Source organism: Chiloscyllium plagiosum, chromosome 19, assembly GCF_004010195.1.
Source record: "Chiloscyllium plagiosum isolate BGI_BamShark_2017 chromosome 19, ASM401019v2, whole genome shotgun sequence".
Taxonomy (NCBI): domain Eukaryota; kingdom Metazoa; phylum Chordata; class Chondrichthyes; order Orectolobiformes; family Hemiscylliidae; genus Chiloscyllium; species Chiloscyllium plagiosum.
This window is the reverse complement of record NC_057728.1, coordinates 54,824,213-54,848,907: the sequence shown is the minus strand read 5'-3', so window position 1 is coordinate 54,848,907 and position 24,695 is coordinate 54,824,213. Positions and strand designations below refer to the sequence as shown.

At 41.5% G+C, this 24,695-nt stretch overlaps 1 protein-coding gene across 1 annotated transcript in view; it reads left to right on the top strand.

The window, feature by feature from the left end:
• Positions 1–1,107: 1,107 nt before the first annotated feature.
• nt5dc3 (5'-nucleotidase domain containing 3) overlaps positions 1,108–24,695 on the top strand; it is a 34,670-nt gene continuing 11,082 nt past the window's right edge. The window contains exons 1-10 of the mRNA XM_043709930.1: positions 1,108–1,479; positions 3,834–4,018; positions 9,084–9,158; positions 12,845–12,900; positions 15,770–15,860; positions 17,779–17,916; positions 18,259–18,319; positions 22,030–22,132; positions 22,424–22,525; positions 22,644–22,725. Of these exons, the coding sequence (XP_043565865.1) occupies positions 1,185–1,479; positions 3,834–4,018; positions 9,084–9,158; positions 12,845–12,900; positions 15,770–15,860; positions 17,779–17,916; positions 18,259–18,319; positions 22,030–22,132; positions 22,424–22,525; positions 22,644–22,725 (1,188 nt within the window). The 5' untranslated portion in view covers positions 1,108–1,184. The remainder of the gene's footprint in view (positions 1,480–3,833; positions 4,019–9,083; positions 9,159–12,844; positions 12,901–15,769; positions 15,861–17,778; positions 17,917–18,258; positions 18,320–22,029; positions 22,133–22,423; positions 22,526–22,643; positions 22,726–24,695) is intronic.

Here is a 24,695-nt window from a genome sequence, read left to right as displayed (position 1 = left end):
TTTTTAAAAGTTACATTCTTTGGTTAACCTGAGAATGTAACTTTTAAAAAAAAGTTTTGTGATTTATACATGAAAGAAGTGAGACTATCATGGTATTCGAACAGATGAAAGACTCAACAAACAATCAAGGTATTTTTCAATGTATAATTTCAGTTACATCACACTGTAAACTTTTGCTATAAATTCTGTGTCTTACAATTGTGTCCTCTACAGCCACCTGATGAAGGAGTGACGCTCCGAAAGCTAGTGCTTCCAATTAAACCTGTTGGACTATAACCTGGTGTTGTGTGATTTTTAACTTTATTGATGGAGTTCTGGTTTGAATGCTAGGCCTCCAGGAATTCCCATGCATGTTACTGCTTGGCCTGTCCTAGGATGGATGTATTATCCCAGTCAACTGTGTAAGCATTAAATATGCATGACTTTACATAGAGTCACAGAACTGTACAGCATGGAAACAGACCCTTCAGTTTTATTCGTTCATGCCGACCAGATATCTTAAATTAATCTTTGGCCCATATCTCGCTAAACCCTTCCTATTGCATACCTGTCCAGATGCCTTTTAAATGTAACTGTATCAGTCTCCAACACTTCCTCTGGCATGCATTAAACGTACATAACTTTAAATGCGTGAAAAGATATTATTTCTTTTACTACACCTTTTTATCACTGGACTGTTAATCTGGAGACCCAGGTAATGTTCTGGGGAACCTGGATGGTGGAATTTGAATTCAATAACAAATAATCTGGAATTAAGGATCTAATGATAACCATGAATCCATTGTCAATTATAGTAAAAACCCATCTGGATCACTGATGTCCTTTAGGGAAGGAAACAGCCATCCTTACCTGGTCTGGCCTATATGAGACTCCAGACCCACAGCTACGTGGTTGACTTCTTAACTGCCTTCTGGGCAATTAGGAATGGAATATAAATGCTGGTCTAACCAGTTATGCCCTCATCTTGTGAATGAATAAATAAAAATCCACCTCACAACGCCCTTCCCATTTTCTTACCCTGTTCTGCAGACTCCACACTCTATTGACTTGGGGCTGTTCGTTCAAATGAAACATTTAAATAAATTAGTGCCAGGTTTTTGAGTGTTCCCTCCCCAGTTGTCACAGGGAAGTGACGACAGGCTGTTAGGGATAGTCTGCAGTGTTACCGGCTTCAGCTGAGTCTGATGTTGTCGGTAACAGTGAGGATGGGTCAGCGGGTGCTAGCGGCCAGGTTACCGGGGAGCGCTGTCAGGGAGCTGCTCTGCAGCCGGAGAGACCCTGCTCCGCTGGGCAAGCTGCTCTCCCGCTCGGGGCCAGGGCCAGGGCCAGGGCCAGGGCCGGCGCTGCACCAGCGTTCGCCCGGGCGCCGCATCGCCGCAATAGCGGCGGCTCCTTACAGCAGCAGCAGCAGCAGCAGCGCCGTGGACATGAGGAGCTACTTATGGGCGATGTACAAGGAGACCAAGAAAGTCAGCGAAGGTGAGAGAGCAAGGGGAGGGTGGGGAAGAGGAGCTCATCTCTCCACTGCATTTATGTGACGCCCGTCTTCAACTCCCCAAGCTTACCACGGCAGTAGCAAATCAAACCACTGCAGCTGAATCATAGTGTTACCCCTAGCGTGAGGGGAACGGCTTGAAAGACTTACATTTCCGTAGCGCCTTTCGGGACCCCCGTTACCCCTTGTCGCTGTAGTTGCTCTTGGGGGGGGGCGAGGATGGACTAGAATCAATCTACGTACAGCAAGCTCCCACAAACAGCAATGGGGTCGTGGCCAGATCTATCTTTATGATATGGTTTGAGGATGTTCATTGGTGAGGACGCTTCAAAGTATTGGCATGAGAGTAAGCCCTTAGCAAAAGGGCCTTGGGTTAATGTTTTCTGTGCAAATTCCCCCAAATGTTAGGATTGAATCAGCCTTTTTCCAGCCAGTGTGGTTACATCACGACTGGCTGATGCTCAGTGCTGGACTATTCTGAGTACCATTGGCACAAACCATACAAAAAGATGGTCATATCTTTTTAAACTCTGACAGATTAGTGTTGGCCTTTTGGCTGAGAAACCATATGACATTTGCCTTTTCCATTTTTAGAGAGGGATGTTGACAGTGAATTTGAGACACATGATCCTCCTAAACTGCTGATCACAGATCAGGTTTCCCATTAGGTAACCTGTCTCCTTTCAGGCTTTGCACTATGACGTTCTATTTTGAATCTGGGAACAATGGATTTGCACCAGGCAATGCAAAAGTCTGGAATTAAACTGAAAGCTGGGAACAGGATTGTGCAATTTGGCTGCTCAGCGAGATGTTGGGTAACTTATGACTGAATACAACCCCGTATCTCCTATATCTTTGGTTAACAAAATTCTGTTAACTTCCTTTACAACTGAAAATTGATCTAACGTCACTTGCCATTTACAAGCATCCCAGACATTGACCAGCCTTTGTGTGTGATGGTGAGACAAAGTGATGATGTTTGTAAGAGAGAGAGAGAGTGTGTGTGTGTGTAAGAAAGAAAGAGAGTGAAGAAGCACACTGTGTGTGTGTGTGTGTATATGTGTGCCCGCGCGAAGATATCTTTTCTCATTTCACACTTAAAAGGTCTGGCTCTAAGTTTTAGATTGTAACCCCTAGCCTTACACTTCCTAACAAGCAGTAAGAGATTCTTTATCTGTCCTCCTTTTACGGTCTTTTGTGAGAGGGTGGGGAGATATGATTAATTGTGATGTGTGTTCTGATTTCACAAGTGTGCCATCTGTACTCCGTTGCAAACTAGCATTTTGCCAAGTCCAGGCCTCTGATTCAGCTGAACACTAAAGACCAAGTGAAAAGAAGTGTGCAATTAAAGTAAATTATGTTCAGTACATCGGAAAAGCAGCAGAGTAATAATCCAGTCAAACCAATGATTCCATTCTATGTCACTGAACATTATCAGCATAACTTTAATTTTTTTCCCTACCCCTTGATTAACACACTCATTGGTTTTCTTATTTTCTGGGTGCTCTGTTACACCATATTAAAAATACAGCTCATCTGGCTCTTTAAACCGTACCTTCCAAACCTACAATCTCCACTGTCTAGAAGGACAAGGACAAGGGCAGCAGACACATGGGAACACCACCACATACATGTTCCCCTCCAAGCCACTCACCATCCTGACTTGGAAACATATCACCGTTTCTTCAATGTCGTTGGGCAAAAATCCTGGAATGGCCTTCCTGATGGTATTATAGGTCAATCTACAGCACATGGACTGCAAACATTAGGGGAGGGCAATAAATGCTGGCCCACTTGGTGACACCCACATCATGTGAGTGAAGAGAAAGGAAGATCATGGGAGCAAATGTTGGTTATTCTCTGGCATACGGTTGGATCACGGCTGATCTAACCTCATTTGTTCGTTGTGTGTGTATTGTCTGGATGTGGGTATTGCAGGCAGGGCCAGCTTTTGTTGTCCATCCTTAATTGCCCTTGAACGGAGTGACGTGCTAAGCCAGTTCAGAGGTTAGGGCAGTTAGAAACCACCATTGTTGTGGGTCTGCAGTCACACGTGGCTCAGACCAGGTAAAAACAGCAAATTTCCTTCCCTAAAGCAGTAAACCAGTGGTGGTCAGTGAATGTTTCAGTGTTAGTGACCATGAGAGTAACTTTCGATTTCAAATTTATTCATTGAATTGAATTTTTGCTCGTTGAAACTTGTGTTCTTTGAGCATTAGGCTAGCCTTCTGGATTATTAGCCCAATGACAATAGCACTGTTTCACCACCACTCCTATGTGGTGCATCCCTTTTATAGGAATTGTATCTAACGGCACGTTTGCATCCTCACTTTCACAGACCTGACCTTTACAGGAAGATTGAATTTTCTAAATCCGGATGGAATATTTGCTAACAACGAGGTCTGTCTCTCGGACATTGAGATTTATGGCTTTGACTATGACTATACACTAGCCTTTTACTCCAGCAACTTGCACACGCTCATCTTCAATGCAGCACGGGAAATTCTCATCCAGCAGCATAAAGTGAGTACTCATTGTGTGGGCAATGCTTTTAAAATGTTTTAAAGTCTTGCTTCGTAGCTTGCAGTGTGAAAATCAGACTGCAGTGCTGAGGGAACATTGCACTGTCAGATGTGCCACTCTTCCAATGTGATATTAAACTGAGGTCCTGTCTGACCTGCAAGATCCTGACCTGCTGTGCTTTTCCAGCACCACTCTAATCTAGACTCTGGTTTCCAGCATCTGCAGTCATTGTTTTTACCTGCAAGATCAATAGTACTATTTTGAAGAAGGTCTCTGGATGTCTCTGTGGTGTCCGAGCCAATATTAATCTCCCCAAACTGCATCTAAACTGGGTGATTGGGTGGTTATATTTAATGACTGTTTATGGGAACTGGCTGTTGCTGTGTTGCAACGGTGTTTGGTGTATAAGAACATTGATATGTCCTCTAGATGTTGAAAGGTACTGTGAAAATGCTAGTCTTTTTGGCATGGGCTCAGTGGTATGGCCAAAAGTCTAGACTATATTTGTAATACAGTGCTTACTTTTTTATTAAGTTGCCTCACTTAGGTTTTGTACAGCTACCATCGCTTCAGACTGACAGGTCAGTTAGAGTGTAATAGCAAAGCCATAACTGGATCCAGTTCAGTTCAGATCTTGTACCAGGTACAACAGGGTAAGATATCTTGAAGTCATCATTCTGTGATTGCACCTTGCCACTAGATTCACACGATACAAATTAAGCACTTCAATTCTTGCTTGAAGATGGATGTCCAGCAGTTAAAAGTCAAAGTGTGGCTATGGAGGGGCTGAGGATTGGAAGATATTGGAAGGCATTTTATCTGACCATTGTACACCAAAACCTGTTTATTTCTCACAGGCCTGTAAATGATTGAGTTGTGTGCATGTCTTTAGTTTTTGCTGGAAGTAGGCATTGCCAGTAAGGCCAGCATTTGTTGCTCAACCCTAATTGCCCTTGAAACAGTTGGATCTGGAGCTATGTAGGCCAAACCAGGTTAAAGATGGCAGATTTCCTTCCCTAGAGAATGTTTTACAACATTCGATGACTGCTTCATGGTCACCACTGCTGGTGACCATGGTCACCACTGCATTTCAATCCAAAATGATTTAAATTTAACATCTACTAGATGCTATGGGGGATTTGAACCCATGCTCCCAGCATTAGCCTGGGCATCTAGATTAATGCTTCATTGATATTAGCATGTCAACACCATTTCCCTTAAACAGGCTTTGTGCAAATCAGTGTTTTTCACTGATTGCAAAACTCCCATTGCATTTATCAGACAGACTGTATAATCAAATGTTCTGTCCATTTGTCCGAATACTGATCAGCCAAGTGAGCAAGCCTGCAGAGTTGACCTATCAACAAAAGGCCCAGAATTTGCTTGGGAAAAATTTCTCTGGGGCATGATATGAGTAGGTACTTGCTGAATGAACCCCCTCAACCTCACGGTCTTACCTGGCAGCTGGCTGCTGAGAAATGTGCTCCAGCTCTCATCTTCCTAAACACAGAAAGAAGATGAGGTCAACCAAAGTTTTTAACTTTTCTAACACCTGGTTTTCTGAAGATTACTGGTTTCAGGTAGACGTTCATACAGCTTTATACACATGAAAAACCCAAAATAGCCAATCCTGCTTTGGGAATTTGAGAGGTTAATGACTTTAGGATATCCTGCTCAGTGTTAATTTGGTGTGGCTTTGTGCTGTCTTTCCAGATTTCATCCCCCTTTCCTTCACTGTGGGATGGCTGTCTTCATTCATCATCTGTGAGTGTTTCCTAGACCCATGCATACCCATCTGGACGAAAACTAATCTCCACCTACTCCAGCCACTCCTTATACCCCAAGACCACCCAATCACCATGTGATCTCCCTGTCTGTAACAGTTATATCACTAATAGAATCCTTGAAGTGTGGAAGCAGGATCCACACCAACCCACCAAAGAGCACCCCAGCCAGACCTGTCCCTGTAACCCCATATTTCCCATGGCTAATCCATCTAGCCTGCACATCCCTGGATGCTATGGGCAATTTAGTATGACCAATCCACCTAACCTGCATATCTTTGGACTGTGGGAGGAAACCGGAGCATCCGGAGGGAACCCACGCACTCATGGGGAGAATGTGCATACTCCACATGCAGTCTGTTGCCCAAGGCTGGAATCGAACCCAGGTGTGATGCTGTGAGGCAGCAGTGCTAACCACTGAGCTACCGTGTCACTCACATTATAAGATTTTCATAAAAGGAGTGTTACACTTTAACTTTGTGTCTTTTGCAGAGATCTTTTGAAACAATTACCAGTTCTCTTCTATAATGATGTTCATTATACACTATCTTTGAAAGAAGACTGACTTAAAAGTAACTTTAAAAATGTTCTTTTAGGGGATGTGGATGTTGCTGGATAGGCCAGTATTTGTTGTTGTAACCCCCTGTAGAGGTGATGGTGGTGAGCTGCTTTCTTGATCTGCTGCAGAATTCATTTTGACCGAGTCCCTCCATTATAGTATGGTGTGGGGGGAGAAAGAGACTTGTTTGTGATCATGATTGGTTTGGCGCAACTCCTGAAACTTCAAACCAATCGCAGTGACATAATTGTTGCTAGCATGTGTTGCTTAAACAGAAACCTGTAGCATTACCCTGGTGATGAATGCTTTGGTGAATTTATCCACAGGATACGTGCAGAATGTTTAACATTGAATTTCAGTTCTGAATAGACTCTTGATATTTGTCCTTTGGAGTGTGACTCCCTCCCACGATGATATGTACCTTACTCTGGCAGGTTTATATTAGTGGCCTCATTGCCTAGTGACGCTTTGTGAACAGTTGTTAGATTTGAACTTATAATGGAAGCCTGTTACCAGTGGAAATAACATTGTAACAATGTAAGATGCTTTCTGTTTATTTTTAACTCATTCCCAGAATGTGCCCTTGCTGGTCATGCCAACATCAATTGGCAATTCGTAACTGCCCTGGAGAAAGTAACAGTGAGCTTCTGAGTCTTGAACTGCTTCTTTAGAGTGTAGGTACATTCTGTTATGGAGGGTGTTGCAGGAATTTTGCTCAAGTGACAATGAAGGAATGGCGATATGTTTGCATTGATAGGATAATGTGTGATTGGAGGGAAACTTGCAGGTGGCTGCATTCCCATGTAGCTGGTGCTCTTGTCCTTCTAAGCAGTAGAGGTTACAGGTTTGGAAGGGGCTGTCCTAAGAAGCCTTCTGGAGTTTTTGCAGTGCATCTTATAGATAGTACACACTGCTACTGAGCATTAGTGGTGGAGGGCCTGAATGGCACCACATCCATAAACAATCAAGCGGGCTGCTTTGCCCTGGATAGTGTCAAGCTGCTTGAGTGTTGTTGGAATTCATCCAGCTAAATAGGGAGTATTCTATTACACTGTTGCCTTGTGCCTTGTAGATGATGGACAGGCTTTGAGGAGGCAGGAGGTGGATTGCATCCTGACCTGCTTTTGTAGCCACTATATTTGGCTCGTCCAATTTATTTTGTTTATGGTCAATGGTAACACCCTTTGACAGCGACAGGTTCAACAATGGTATGTCAAATTAAGTTTCAAAGATGATGGTTAGATTCTCTTTCGATGAAGATGGTCATTGCCTGGCACTTGTCTTCCTTATCTGATCTGTTCTACATGTGACTCCAGACCCACAGCAACATAGTTCACTCTTAACTGCTCTCTGGGCAATTAGGGATGGGTATTAATGCTGGCCTAGCCAGTAACATCCTGTGAATGGATGAAAAGAGAAAGTTCAGCCTGGATATTGTCCTTGTGTGTTTGCACTGCAGAGAATGTTAAGATATCTTTCTTGACAGCCAATACACAGAAACTGAATAAATTAACTTTGGGGGTATCAAGTCACATCTCTGGCTTCTCGTGACCAGTGTCCAACTTTCTACTCTGCATTCTCAGAAAAGTGCCCTTTCAATGAAAAGTGTTACAAATATATTTCAGAAGTCTATTGGGTAAAGTGGGTGAGTCGGTGGTACAATGACATCCAGTTCAAAGTGCACCTCAATCAAAACAAGCAGCTTTGAAGGGCTGTTGTTGAGGTGGAGTGTAATTTTTAATAAATTACCCTGCTGGTGAGATATGACTAACTACTATTTTAGGATTAGTTACAAAGTCTACCAATCAATGTTTTGTATTGATCTATCAGTAGGTGTGCTGTTAGCTTAGGGCTGTCAGTATTATTAAATAACATTCAACCTACTTACTTTGCACAGCTTTGAAAACCCAAAAGGAGCTGAGAGATTGGGCTGTGGATGCATGTATTTTAGAAGATAATAGTTTTCTGTGGATTTGAAGCCTCTCCAAAGGTCTGCCAATGCATTTTAGCAGTATCCAGCATCCCAAAGGAAGATGTGAATGGTACCTGATATGTTATTTAAAAACCAGTGACCATTGGGCTGAATTTATAAGCTCTGCTGAGGTCAAGAAGGGAGATGGTGGCTGGTATGTCAGTTTCCTGATCCCATTCCTGTCACTGGCCAATACTGCCAAGACAGGCTTGGTGCCACTAGAGCAGGATGCCCAATTACACTCAATCTAAACCTTTTTAACCAAAAGCAAAGTGGCTCAACATCATATGTTGTTATTTGACACTCTACATTTGACATATTGCTACATTAAAAGTGCTACATCAATTCTAGCTGTTGTTAGTAGACCCAGATAACAGTCCTTGGTTAAAGATCTATCAGATGAAATTTAACTATTTATGGGCACGAGACCAAAGTCTCTCGCAATTGCTAAGATCCTATGTTGAACCAGGAGCAAGTTGATGTGTTACTCGTGAGCTTTTACTTTAATCTTGTCAGCATAGGAAAGGTTAATGGAATTACTTAAAGAGATTATTTGCATTGGTGCTGAACACATTATTGTTGAATATTTAATTGTACAAAATATTTGTGGATCGATTTACTTTAAAATGTAATAAGCCCAAGCCAAGAGATATACAGCAATGCAATGTATTTTTATAGAGACCGCCCCAAGCTTGTCTCCTGTGGAAGGTAATACTTGCTGCAATGAAATGTTTCTGATTTGTGCCTTAGTATCCTGAAGACCTGAGGAAGTATGATTACAATCCCAACTTTGTGATACGTGGACTTCATTACGATGTACAAAAGGTTAGTGTTTTTTGTGTTTAGGCTGGTTCTATGTTTTACTTCATTTTCTCCACCTCATTCACATGACCATTCTCTGATCCTCCTAAAGTCTCCAGCCTGATTCCATGGATACCATTAATTCGTTGATATCTCGGCATGTGAGTGTAGAAACGTAGCATGGGCAATGATATTCACCTGCTGAGGTATCTCCCCTGGGCCCACTTTTCTGTTTTCTGCCAAAGTTCTTCCAGAGGCCACTTTCCTGCCAGTGATCATAGGATCAGGGAATTTTGCTGCTTCTTTCCTCCCTCTCCCTGTGTCACCCGTAACATACAATCGCATTCCATTGTAAGCCAGCAGTGGAATCCATTACCGTCTGCTTTAACACTTCATGGTTTTGTAGCTGAAGCTCACCAACTTGTTGGAGAAGCTCTACCTCACTGTATTCCTCATTGATTAGATTAGATTAGATTACTTACAGTGTGGAAACAGGCCCTTCGGCCCAACAAGTCCACACCGATCCGCCGAAGCGTAACCCACCCAGAGCCATTCTCCTACATTTACCCCTTCACCTAACACTACGGGCAATTTAGCATGGCCAATTCACCTCATTACCGTCTGCTTTAACACTTCATGGTTTTGTAGCTGAAGCTCACCAACTTGTTGGAGAAGCTCTACCTCACTGTATTTCTCATTGCAAATCAATCCGGTAATTAAAGCAGTGGCTTCTCATTGGAGTCTTGTTGGAGCTGCCCACCAATGTCCTTGTTCAGGGGCCATGATGTGGAGGAGCCGGTGTTGGACTGGGGTGGACAAAGTTAAAAATCACACAACACCAGGTTATAGTCCAGCAGGTTTATTTGGAAGCACTAGCTTTCGGAGCGACGATCCTTCATCAGGTAGCTGTGGAGAGGATCAAAAGACACCGAATTTATAGCAAAAGATTACAGGGTCATGCAACTGAAATGATATATTGAACAAACCTAGATTGCTGTTAAGTATTTCATCTTTTAGATTGGGCTGCAGGTTTCAGTTCATTAATATGTAAATCCCAGAACTTCTTTTCAGTCATATTGTTCAGGAGAACAGAGGAAATAATCTTCACTTCTGTTAACATAAACATAACTTGGCAACAAATAATTGAAAAGCAGCTATCAATGATTGTAGTTTCAGAAGCAGAAGAGAGATGTAAAGAATGAGCTCTTTACTATATCTGTTTAATTTTATGATTTTCTTTCTTTAGTCTTCTGTGATTTCAGATGTTCTTTTTTTGCCTGTGTGTTGCACTGTGGTCTATCAATGGGTGGCACAGTGGCTCAGTAGTTAGCAGTGCTGCCTCATAGCGCTAGCGACCCAGGTTCAATTCCAGCCTCTGGCAACTGTCTTTGTGGAGTTGGCACGTTCTCTCTGGGTGCTCTGGTTTCCTCCCACAGTCCAAGATGTGCAGGTTAGGCGAATTGGCCATGCTAAATTGCCCATAGTGTTCAGGGATGTGTAGTTAGGTGCGTTAGTCAGGGGAACTGTAGCATAATAGAGTAGGGGAATGGGTATGGGTGGGTTACTCTTCAGAGGGTTAGTGTTGTTGGGCTGAATGGCCTGTTTCCACACTGTAGGGATACCATGATTCTATGATTTCCGGTTCTTAGTCCTCCCAGCCCACTGCCAGATGCTCATTTTGCGGAAAAAAAGTCATTGGTGTGGCGGGTTGGGCTGGCTTTAATTGTCTATTCTCTTGAGAAGGTGCAATGAGCCTCCTTTTTGAACTGCTGCAGTCCCTGTGTAGTTAATTCCAGGATTTTGACCCAGTGAAAGAACCGGAATATTGTTCCAAGTCAGGATGGTGTGTGGCTTGGAGGGGAACTTGTAGGAGGTGGTAATCTCATGAATTCACTGTTCTTGTCCTTCTGGGTGGCAGAGGTCACGGGCTTGGAAGATGCTGCCAAATTAGTGACCTTGCCAGTGAACATGTTGGTGCAGTTAAACCAATCATGAGGCACTTCTCATTCCTTACCCAATCGTTCCAGAAAGTAATTGACCAGCCAGATGACCGGTAACTGAAATAACAAATAAAAATATTTGTGATCTTGACAAGGTGGATGTTGAGAGGGCTTACGCTGGGAGCCTTCCCAAGGGGTCAGGTATTTTGTACTGAGATAAAGGGTATTCTTTGCTATGAATGTTGTAAATTATGGGAATTCTTCTCCCCAGAGAGCTGTGGATACTCCATCGTTGACTGAAGTTGATGGATTTTTTGGTCTCTAAGTGTAACAAGATACAATTATAGGATGGGATGTGAACTTAGGTAGAAGAACTGCTAAGATATTCTTGAATGCTGCAACAGTTGGGTCAAATGACACTGACATTGGCATGAAAGTATGTTCTGACGAGGACTTAAGAACGTTGCAGATGGGTATGAATTGGTTGAGTGAGTGGACAAGAATCTGGCACTTAGAATATAATGTCAGAAAGTGTGAAGTTGTTCTCTTTGGCCGGAAGATTAAAAAAGCAGAATATCCCTTAAGTAGAGAATAACTACAGAATTCGAAGATGCAGAGGGAATTTAGTGTTCTAGTGTGCAAGTTTCAAAAAGTTACATGCTGCACCTGCATATTAATTGAGAAGGCTAATGGGATGCAATGTTTTTCTACAAGAGAAATTAAGCATAAAAGCAAGTAAGAGTAAGGCTTCAATTATACAGGGCATTGGTGATACTACAGCTCACAGCATGTAATTTTGGTTTTCTTATTTAAGTTTCTTATTTTTGGTTTATTATATTAACATCTGGAATGAGTAGGTTGTCTTATGAGGAAAGGTTGGTCAGATTGGGCTTGTTTCCACTGGAGTTTCGCAGAGTCAAGGGTGACTTGATCAAAGATTCTGAATGGTCTTGACAAGGTGAAACGTGGAAAGAATGGTTCCCCTTGTGGGTGAGCCCAAAACTTCGACATCACAGCGATGTTTGATCAGAAACTGGATTTGAAATACGTGTATTTCCTTCAGGCCACAATCTTAACAACAAAACCGTATTTCTTCCTACAGAGAAGGACCAAGGATGAGAGATGCATGGGAACATCTAGCAACTTTCCAGCTCTCTTACAACTTGAGACAAAAAAAAACTGCAGATGCTGGAATCCAAGGTAGACAAGCAGGATGGAGGCTGGAAGAACACAGGAAGCCAGGCAACATCAGAAGGTGCCGAAGTCAATGTTTGAAGAAGGGTTACACCTTAAACGTTGACTTCTCAACTTCCTGATGCTGCCTGGCTTGATGTGTTCTTCCAGCCTTCTGATTGTCTACCTCTTACAACTCTAAGCCAACCAACTCTCCCATATGATCACCCATTCTTACATGTTTGTTAGATAGCTCCTGAAGCTCCCTAACTAACCACACTGCAGGAATCCCTTCACCACACTGTCTGGAGATGTGCTCCGGAGACTGTTCACCATCTTTACAAGGGCAACTCAGGATATAATTATAATCGCTAATCTTGCCAGTGATACTTATATCCCAAAGATGATTTTTTTAAAAATTGTTTCCATTACCCCACATCTTAATTCTTGATGTTGTTAGCAATTGCAAACTGACCTCTCTGAAAGCTTAGGCTACGAATATCTAAACATGTTTTAAAAGTATTTGGCATTAAATTTTTTTCAGGGAATCACCGTATATTTTTGAATGACAATTTTTCTTTCCCATTTTGTGTTAAGGGAATAGTGATGAAGATTGATGCCTTTCACTACATTCAACTGGGAACCACATACAGGTATTATCACTTCTCAAATTGTTTTCTGTCTCCCTCTGTCTCAAACTGGCTAAGGTAAGTCAACCTTATTCACATGGTTTGTAAGTAATACCTTTTTTCCTTGAAGAATTTCATGGTGTAAGTGTTAATCGTTTCCCCAGTCTAATTTCTGGGTTAAATGTAATCTTGCAGTGACCCAGCACACTTTGGAATTCTTAACATTAAATTTCAAGTTACATTTCATAGATTACAGCAACTAATGGATTTATTTAATGTTAGATGTGTTAATTTTTCTGGGCTGATTAAGCCTTGGTAAACCCCAAAAGTCGAGGGTAGAAATCTCTTTTCCGTGGTAAAATTCCAGGGGCCTTTCTGAAGAAGTTTGGAACCAGGTACCAGCAGCATCAATGTTGGCTGTCACTTGTCAGCCCAAACTTGGATGTTCTAGATGCTGAGGTAAACAATTAGATCCATGTTTGCCATTTAAACTTTTCTTAAAATAATACCAGGAAATCCCACTCTGAAGTGAGGTGTCTCAATCTGTTTAACTCTATCAGCCTTAGCTAAATGGTAGCATTTGTAATCTCAATCCCAAACTTGGTGGTAAAGAATGAAACCAGACATTTTATTTGATAAAGAGTTTATCTGCAGAATGAAGAATTATATATGTTCACTTCTGAGCTGTCAATGTCCCAGCAGTCTCTCTTTCCAAGTGCTCCAATTACTCAATTGAACAATATCCTTCACCGCTGAGTCTTAACGATATAATTAGCATACCATTAACATCATTCTCACATCTCTGTCAGAAGGCCATGTGTTCCTGTTATATGTCAGAAACTTGATCATATCCAAACTGACATTTCAGATCAGCACACAGGGAGCACTGATAGACAGAGGTGACTTCTTTGAGATGGGTGTTAAAGTTCCTTCAGTCATATTGAAACAAGAGCCAGTGGACAGCAGGTATACATCTAGCTATGTTAAATTATCTCCCACATTTTACTAAAATACAACAGTGACTTCATTTTGAAAGTGCATTTTGGACAAAACTCATCGTCACCTCCAATGTGCCAGCTCAGTCTTCCGCCAACTGAGGAAAAAAGTATTTGAGGATCGGGATCTCAAGCCTAAGACTGACGTTCTGACTTACTGACCATAGTGATTCCTGCACTCTTGCACGTTTTGGAAATTGGGACAACCTACAAGAAGCACCTCAAAACCCTGATTATATCCGACATGATTGATGGGCCAAATCGCCTAATTTTGCTCCCATATTGCATGGCCTTAGAGTCTTGAGAAGTGCCAGCCACTTGCAAGTTCCTCCAAGTTCGATGGTAAGAAAGATGGTCCAACAGCAGCATCCCCATCCAATCCAATTTGCCCATTATTAAGGTCCTAATCGCTGAAAACCAGCTCGACTGCTTGTGGGGCGTGAGTTTGTGTGCCTGACACCACACTCCCGAAGCAATGGCTGTTGGTAGCTGCAGGAGATTCCCAGTGCAATGCACAATAAGGGTGTTCTTGAAACATCACTGAAGAGATCAAACATCTGGGATTCACTGGACTTTGACTTATGAGTACCCAAAATGGCGAAGGTTGATTCAGAAGGCACCAAGCTTATCAAGGGATTTCATTAGTAACACGCAGAGTTGGAGTCTGAGAGGGAACACAAATCTTGACCACCCGAGTCTTCAATGACAACTGCCCCACATGTGGCGGAGTCTGCAGACTGTGCATTGCACTTGTTAGTTGTGTCTGGAATGGAAGCCAGTTATCTTGATCCAGAAGGACTGACTGAGAGGTGATCGAGGTTTGGCTGTAGAACACTTGGAAACGCTATAACGAGGCAAATGTGTTCGTTTCACTCTGCCACCTTACTACTTTTTCCACCTCCTTTCCCTTCTTTCACCACACGCTGTTAGAATTATCTGAATACAATGTGCCAATGCAATATTTGCCATCATGAGGCTACAGGTAATACTTTATTTTAATGTAATGCTCTGATATTGAACTGAGCACTGAATCTCTGCTGATCTGGGATAGTCTGTGCTGCTCCTGATCTGTTATAAAAGAGTTTGCAGGATTTTAAACCCTGCATTCCCTCACAGGGAAAGAAAAACTACCAGTAGTTACTTTGCTCTCAAGCTTGTTCTGTACGGAAAGGGGATCTTTCCATTACCAGTCACCTGATTTTGAGCCAATCGCAGGCTGATTGTGGAACCTGCCCAGTATTAGTCTGGTTGGTGTGAGCAGGATTGAGAGCCCAAGGAGACCTTTAATCCTGGGGTAGATTACATTGTGAACAGGTGCTGAAAGGCAAATGGGATTCTGACCTCTGCATCGAGAGAATTGAACCCAAAGGGGTTTAAATCCTGGAACGGTGATTGTAGCTCAGGATGTCAGGATGGTGTGTGGCTTGGAAGGAAATCTATATGAATAGCCCGTCTTTCAAATGACTGCTAGTACCTTTAAACAGCAAGTGGCTGGTGATCAGTAGCTGCACCCATCTCCATTGCTGGGGAGTGTAGATGATGTTAGGGTTTCTTAATCATATGCCATTTTGTGAATGGTAACAATCCAGCCTGAGGACTAGGGGGCATTGTCCAAATATTTGAGCCAAACCTTTGGGAAAAACCCCTGTCAGTTTCTGTTGTAATTTCAGATCTGAAAGTGATATGTGTTTGTTGTCAACACCTATCGAGGGATATGGAGCATGTGGCACTCGGTCACAGATCAGCTATAATTTTGTTGAATAGCTGATCAGATGTAATGGGTTACATGGCCTCCTTCTGTCCCTATGATCCTAATGGAACCCACTTCCCCCTTCCTGTCGTCTCCACCAAACAAGCATCCTCGAATTAAAGCTGAGATCTTTTGTTTTTAACCACAGGGGACTCAGTCCAGTTCCAGACGAACAAATCATCGAAATGTATGAAGGGACCCATGTTCCTCTGGAGCACATGAGTGATTTCTATGGCAAGGTGAATGTATTGAAATATTTTGATGTCAGCCTGTTCCCTATGTGACTGCTGGGGCAGGCTGCATTACCTGAACTTGTACAATGAAAGATATCTGCCTGCACCTCCTCTGTGGTTGTGTTTGTGCCTTGGAGCAGAAACATCTGGTGTCTGTTACTGTGCCTGAGGTTTTCTGTGACAGATGGGCATCGCAGGAGCTACTGTTTTTTTTAATTAACTTGCAAAACATCATTTTAGGCTGAACTTTGTTAACTTAAATTTGCACCCTTGATTTCCTGTCAACACATTTTGGAACAGTTGAGATCTAGTGTGATCTATTCCTTTAGAATCAAACAGGACAGGAGTCCAGTCTGCCCACTGTGCCTGTGCAGACACTTTGTAATAGTTATCCAGTTAATTTTCCAATCCCTGCTGTTTCCCTGTGGCTCTACTTTATTACTAATGCCCAGTTGCTTTTTGAAAATTGAGATTCAATCTACTTTTACAGTGCTTGTATATTTAAAAAAAAAAATTCCTCTTCCCTCAATTTATTTTGGCATTAGTGTTAAAGTTTCGTTCACTGCTGACTTGTCTGCCAGTGAAAGCAACTTCTCCTATTTAAACCCTTTGTAATTTTGAACATCTCAAGTAAACCTCGCCTGAATCTGCTCAGTTCGGATGAGATCTCAAGCTGAAGCCCTACTGGAGACACAAATATTTGGCATAACATCCATGTTTTTGTGCACTTCTCATTTTTAAAAAATTCATTCACAGGATGTGGCATCACTGATTAGGCCAGCCAATGTGTTGATTGTTAAATGTCAACAGAGAGGCATTATTGCCCATTGCTAATTGCCCAGAGGGCAATTAAGTGTCAATGTTGCTGTAGGTCTGGAGTCACAATTAAGTTGGACCAAGTAAAGACTGCAATTCATTTCCCTAAAGGACATTAGTGAATCAGATGTGTTTTTCCTAACACTCAGCAATGCTTTCATGGTCATCACTAGACTCTTAATTCCATATTTTCATTTAAATCAAATTTCATCAGTTGCCAAGGCAGGACTTAAGACTATAAGACATAGGAGCGGAAGTAAGGCCATTCGGCCCATCGAGTCCACTCAGCCATTCGATCATGGCTGATGGGCATTTCAACTCCACTTACCCGCATTCTCCCCGTAGCCCTTAATTCCTGTGTAATAAAGAATTTATAAATCTCTGCCTTGAACATTTAGCATCCCACCTTCCACTGCACTCTGCGGCAATGAATTCCACAGGACCGCCACTCTCTGGCTGAAGAAATGTCTCCGCATTTCTGTTCTGAATTTAGCCCCTCTAATTCTAAGGCTGTGTCCACGGCTCCTAGTCTTCTCGCCTAACGGAAACAATTTCCTAGCATCCACCCTCTCCAAGACTTGTGCCCAGATTTCCAGAACATTACAGCTGTCTTTGGATTAATAATCTTGTGATACTGCCACTTATAGCATCCTGGTCTTTATAAGTATATCAGATGTAGTTGAATTCCCCACTGCCACAGGTCTTTCTACTCTCACTCCTTATTTAAAATTCAATCATTTTGCTTTCCTTATTACCTTCCTTCCAAAACAAGCACTTCTTGACATTATATTTTATCCTCTGTCTCTCCCTACTCCAGCAGCCTGTTCCTATCCTTCTGAAGATTGTTGCTAAACTCCTTGCTGTTTATATACATTTTTGGGTTTTATGTCATGTGAAAACTTTGAAATAAAGCCCCACCTGTTCAGGTGCAGAGTTGAGTGTTTGCACTGAATCCCAGTACTTCTCTGGTTTTGTTTGATTTAACTTTATACATGGCTTTGCTGTTAAATTGCAAATTTGGGCATTTTTTTTAAAGTGGTGAATATTTTAAAAGCTGTTTTGTGCTTTTCATGCCATCCAATGATTTTCATTGCATTTCTTTAATTAGAGTTCTCATGGCTTCACAATGAAACAATTCATGGACATATTTTCACTGCCAGAGCTGACTCTGCTTTCCTGTGTCAATGACTATTTTATCAAGCAGAACATCGACTTTGAGCCAGTTTATCTTTACAAGGATGTTAAGGTAAGATACGAGAGTTTTTTTTTATTCCCAGTGTGATATCCTTGCTCGCCTTCCTAGGAGACTATGAACACCTTGAGCCAGTTGACCTCCAGACTGTTGAAGTGGTTTGCCAGGTGAGAGGTTTGGCTGATATTTCAATGGGTGCGTTGAGGTGCAGAGATTGAGAGATCAGGTTTCTGATGGCTGTTCATCAAAATTGGCTCGGTTGGGGTTCCAGAATGAAATGTTGGCCCATAACTAATTGTGAAGCAAAAGGAATGACTGATAAATCTGATCTTGAAATTCAACATTTAGCAGCAACCGGGGTGAAAGTTCACATTCTTCTCAATTCATCATTGACAGGAGGTAATCCGAGATGTCCACGTTAAAGGAATATTGTATGGAGCAGTTGAACAAGATATTGGTATGTATATCAGCAATTGCGTTGCACAACTCATGGTAGATTTTTCACGATGGGTATGGTGGCATAGCAGTAATGATGTTGGACTGGTAACAGAGGTCTAGACTGATACTCAAATGATGGAAGTTCAAATTCCACCACGGAAACTGGAGGGGAGTTTAAATTCAGCTAAGGGTTCAAAAAAGATTTACAAGGATGTTGCCAGGGTTGATGGATCTGAGCTACAGGGAGAGGCTAAACAGGCTGGGGCTGTTTTCCCTGGATCGTCGGAGGCTGAGGGGTGACCTTTTTGAGGTTTACAAAATTATGAGGGGCATGGATAGGATAAAACTAGATTGGGTTGGGATATCTGGTCGGCATGGACAGGTTGGACCGAAGGGTCTGTTTCCGTGCTGTACACCTCTATGACTCTAATAAATTTAATATAAATCTATTCTAATTTTATACTATATAGGGTATGTAACTATGGATTACAGCTACTTTGATTGCTGGATTATTAAAACCCAGCTTGTTTATCTTATTTGGTCTGTCCTCCACATGACTCCTGACCCACAACCTTTTTGAATGGATGAGTAGGCCACTCCATTTTATCAAACCACTTGAGATAAGTCCAATAGAATGTAGTGGTTCAAGGAGGTAGCTCACCACTCACCTTCTCAAAGGCATTTGCGAATGGACCAAGGCTAATGATGTTCATGTACCCAGAACAACTTTAAATTATAATACTTTGTGATTGCATCAGAAACCACCTAAAAAGTTCAAACTCTCCCCATTATTTTATTTTCCATTTAAGTTGTTTATCGCACAAAGAGGAATTGAGATGGACTCAGTGTTACGTGATCCCTGATTTCCATCACATCATCATTGGCAGCTGTGCTTTCAGTCGCTAAGATCTTGGCACTAAAATACTCTGTCCAAGCCTTTCCATGCTTTTTGTTAATCACTGAAGACATGTTTCTGTGCTTTTAGCCATTTGCCCTAACATCCCCTTATGTGTCAAGTTTTGTTTAATAATATCTCAATGAGGTGTCTCAGGGAACATTTTATAATGTTCAATGGACAATGGAAATGCAAGTTGGTGGTTGTTTTAGTAGGCTAGTGGATAGCTTTGTCTATTAGACAATTTTGACTCTGTTTTATATAAAGTGCAGGAGTAAATGAAGAAAATGGAATCTAGGTTAACTGAAAAGAGAGCTATTTTTAAATGGCCAAAATAGCTTCTGATTCACCTACAGGCTGCCAGCCTTTCTCTCTCTTTCCCCGTGCGCTCTCATTATTCTGTGCCTATCTGAAATTGCAGTTTCCTCTTTGATATTGACCAATTCAATACTTGTTTCTTTCTTTCTTTCTTTCTTTAAAGCAATATTTCTTACTTCCCTCTTCTAACGTTTTTAATGTTGCATCAAAGATTGGCAGCAATATTCTGGAGTACAAGTTAAAAGTAGAAACAATTGATCAAGAGCTTACTTACAGCGTTTCCTCTAAATTCTCTTCTTTTTCTTTTATCTGTCATGGGATGTGGTCAGTCAAACATTGATTTCCCAATTTGTTTTGGAAATAAGTGGCTTGTGATGCCATTTCAGAGGGCAGTTATGAGTCAGTCACATTCCTGTGGATCTGGAGTCACATGTAAGCCAGACTGGGTAAGGATGGCAGATTTCCTTCCTTAGGTTCACTAATGTACTTTAATAGGCCAAAGCCCACATGGCTGGGTTTTGATGAGAATTGATGATAGTTTCATGGTCATCATTACTGAAACTGGCTTTTAATTCCCGATTTTTATTCATTGAATTTGCCATATTGGGGTTTGAACCTTTTGTTCCTGGGACATCAGACTGGATCTCTTGATTATTAGATCAGCGACAAAATCATTACACCACTATCTCCCTCCATTGAGCATATCTTTCATGTTTTCTCAGTGTGTCAGGAATCAGTGGAATGAATAACACTGAAACTAAATTTAGTCCTGGGGTACTCTCAATTTCTTGGGAAACTATTGTTAGAAATGGGGAAAAGCGTTGTTTTTGCAGATATAGGGAAAACATACAGAAAAGGGGTACAGCAAGAGAACTATTAACCCTGCAGGTATTTAGGGAAGAGTATCTCTACTTTTCAGTGTATAATTGTGGTTAATTAAATATTAACTGTAGAGTGTAATTATTATAGCAAATAAGTTCTTTTTAAAAATTATGTTTTCAGCAAAAAGCTGAGATAACCGAAATGCTTGGGCTATACAAAATGATACAAGTTAATGAAATGTCCGAGGATGGAATGTACCAGCAGAATTGATACAAAATGTTAACCAGATCTTGATGTACTGTCGACAAAATAATGTGTGTGTCAGCACTTAGAGAGGAAGGTTGCTAACCTGGGGAAGGGGGCAATGGGCGTGGAGCATAGATGGGCAGAGGCAAAATACTAAGAGAGATTGGGTAATGCAGGAGTCGGGAGAGGTGACCTCACGCAGCTCAGAAGTATAACTGTGTAGTAGTTTGAATAATCATCACTTCAATTGCTTTCTGCAATTGGGGTCCTTTCTTGCAAGATCGTAAAATAAATTGTCTTGTTTCCAGCTTTGGTCGTCTCGTATAATTTCATTGAGTTTGTTTCTTACACCATGATAATGGGCTGTGGTTCCCAGCACACACACACACACAGGCACAGAGACACACACTCACACACAGGGACACACGCAAACACGCACACAGACACACGCACACCCAACAGTGTCCTCCCAGCAATTTAATGCTGGGAAATGGACATTAATTTCTTTACTGAGAGCCTGCCACTCCTTTCTTGGGAGAAATCTTGCCTTGGAGAGCTGCCAACCAATCAGATGGTGAAAAGCCCTACCACTGGGAGATGCTGCTGAGTCAATGGCTGTGCCCAACGCTGAGGATCCCAGAGTGACTCCTGAGTGCAAGGTCACAGTGAAGTGGGGGTGGGGTGTGTTAAGGAATGAGAGTTGGAGAGATGGGGTTTGCAATTGAAGGCAGCTTTTCAAAGCACCTGAGGGATGAAGTGTCAAGTACCAGAAGACATAATCTCAGAATAAGGATACATTTTAAGGCAGAAATGAGGAGGAATTTGTTCTCCCAGAGGGTGGTGAATCTGTGGAATTCTTTACTGCAGTGCGCTTTCGAGCCTGGGCCATTAAGTACATTCAAGGCTGAGATAGATGGATTTTTAATCACATTTGGATTCTAGGATTATGTAGATAGGGCAGCAAAGTGAAGTTGAGGATTATCAGATCAGCCATGATCTCTGGATGATGGAGCAGACTCGATGGGCCAAATGGTTTATTTCTGTTCCTAAGTCTTATGGTTGATCTGGAGGATAGGAATAGGGCTGGGAGGTGGGGAGATGAATGCCTGTTATGGGCTGTGAGGGCATAAAAGGGGGTCCCAACATCAGCCCAGAAAGTTAAAACTGCTTGACTTCCCATGTGGTGTGCAGTTTGCCTACAATGGAGTGAAATAGAACTTGTGTTCAGAGACAGCTCACTTCCTGCCTGAAAGGAAGTCATTTTAGACAAGCCCAACACATTTTGGCTTGTCACCCTATTGCAGTTAAAATAGAGCTCACTTCTAGCTTATCTACCTGGATTTGATTTGTGTACCATGTTGTGTTCTAAGGTGTTGCTGAAATTAAAATGTAGTGTCTGGTATACTGCTGTGTAAAAAAAACTTACCAATACCTTTCCTTCAAATCAGATAAATACATATCTCATGAGGAGAAAACCAGTGCTGTTTTGGGAAGATTGATTGACAGTGGCAAGAAACTTTTCCTAATAACAAACAGCCCTTTCAGTTTTGTGTAAGTGACTTTCCTGATTCTAATGTCATGTGAAGATGGTAATCTGACTGAATAGAAATGCATGAATTTCATTGGTTCAAGAAGGTAGCTTGCTGTTACCTGGTCATGGGCAATTAGGAATGGGCATTAAATACTGTCTTGGTCAGTGATGCCCACATCTGATGAATGAAAAAATAATTTTTTGAAATGCCTTGGTAGAGCAAAATGTGTTTTTTGAGAAATATGCACTGGCAGTGATTTAAAATGAGCCCAGTGGTTATATTATTGATGGTTGTGTTCCCCTTGTGATAGTGATAAAGGAATGCAGTACATGGTCGGCAAAGATTGGCGAGACCTATTTGACATCATCATTGTTCAGGCTGAGAAGCCAGCTTTCTTCAACGATAACCGAAGGTCAGTGCAGTAGGATTTCAGTGGAACAGGTTCATTGCCGTGTTTTTCAGTGGGAGTGAAAATTGATCTTTAGTGCTGTTTGAAAACTTACCTCTAAAGTTCTCCGATTTTTCCGTAGACCATTCAGGAGAGCAAATCAGAGAGATAAATTGCATTGGGACAAAATCAGCAAATTAGAGAAAGGCAAGATCTACAAACAGGTAAATGCCTTCATTATGTCTGACTGTTAACTGTGCAGAATCTTAATTTCATGTTATTTTGGAATATTGTGTGCAATTCCGGTCTCCCTGCTATAGGGAGGATGTTGTGAAACTTGAAAGGGTTCAGAAAAGATTTACAAAGATGTTGCCACAGTTGTAGGGTTTGAGCCATATGGAGAGGCTGAATAGAGTGGGGCTGTTTTCCCTGGAGCGCGGAGGCTGAGGGGTGACCTAAGAGAGGTTTATAAAATCATGAAAGATGTGGATAGAGTAAATAGACAAGGTCTTTTCCCTGATGTGGGGGAGTCAAAAACTAAAGGGCATGGGTTTAAGATGAGAGGGGAAAGATGTAAAAGAGACCGAAGGGGCAACTTTTTCATGCAGAAGGTGATGCATGTATGGAATGAGCTGCCAGAGGAAGTGGTGGAGGCTGGTACAATTATAACATTTAAAAGGCATCTGGATGGGTTGATGAATCGGAAGGGTTTAGAGGGATATGGGCCAAATGTTGCCAAATGGGACTACGGCTAGGTCTTCTGTAACGCAATGGTTGCGTTCTTGTGCAACCCCACATTATAGAAAAATTGTGCTTTGGCAACACTTTAAGCACTGTTTCTAATGTAATCGTGTTACAACCAACACATGTTTTAAAAGTTCGCACTTTAAAAAGTGTCCCCAATTTGTCAATCACTACACAGCAAATTTGCGTTAACAAAACGCGTGTTATAGCGGAACGGCCTGTAGATTTATTTAGGATATCTGGTTGACATGGACGAGTTGGACTGAAGGGTCTGCTTCTGTGCTGTATATCTCTGACTCTGAATAATAAGGATCATTTTTACATGATTCTAATTCCTCTGATCGATTTAAATGTTGATAAATCAGAATTATTATCAACAAAAAAATTACCTGAATGATTCTTTTGTTTTTGCCCCTCAAATAATTGAAATTTCTGGATCATCTACTAAAATTGACAACAAGGCCACTAAGCTTAATTTCAAAGCTCAGTACACTGGGGATTCTGTCAAGTATATGACTGTATAAACTATATCATAATCCACAGTATAACTAGTGGTTTCCATGCAGCCTTCGTGTACTGTTAGGAAGATGTGGGTGTCCTATACCTTGAAGATAGTTAAAATTAGCAGTGACAGCACCAAGTGTGCTGCAGCTACTAGGTTAACTAGTTGCCAGGAAATGACAAAACATATTCAAAATAGGCCAACCAGTTTAAATTATACCCCGGAAAATACCAAATTCCAATCAAGTTTGAATTGAGTATATTGACAATCTTAAAAGTCAATGATACAATTCGATGCTTTGGAGTATAAGACTGGGGAAAATTGAACATTTGGGAGGTGAACTGTCACCAGACCAACACTGTAGACTGCTAGTCAGAACTCTGTCTAGCAGAGATACCTGTCTAGAGAAGATGTTTGCACAGAGAAAAGCCTCAACACTGACCTGGAGAGGCACTCTACTGACAAAGTTAGAGAGAAGATTTGATCGCTGGCTGGTTTTAAAAATTTGAGTATTGGTAAATCCTAATTGGGAGTTTTATTGGACAAGTATTATAGAAGGGAAGGTAAACGATAGGAATTGTAAGTAGTTGTTAGTTAATTATTCTCTGTTATACTTTAAGAAATAAAGTTGTTAATTTTTACTTCAGAGAGTTTTTGGCCACTCGAAATTTTGCAGATTACTTTTCTTTTCTGTGTTGCTGGTTTTAAATTAAGCAGGAGGGTTTACCCTGTGCCGTAACAGGACATTTGTTTAATAGAAGGCGTGTCAAATTATTTTAATGACACAAGGGACAAATGTTTAATTTTTTTTTCATGATTGTTTGAAGTGTTTTTGTACTAAATGTAATGATCCAATCATTTGAATTAAGCAAAATTAACAATGCAGCAAGGTGGTAGTGTAATGTGTAAAAATATTTAAATGATCTTATTGTTTGAATGAAGTGACTT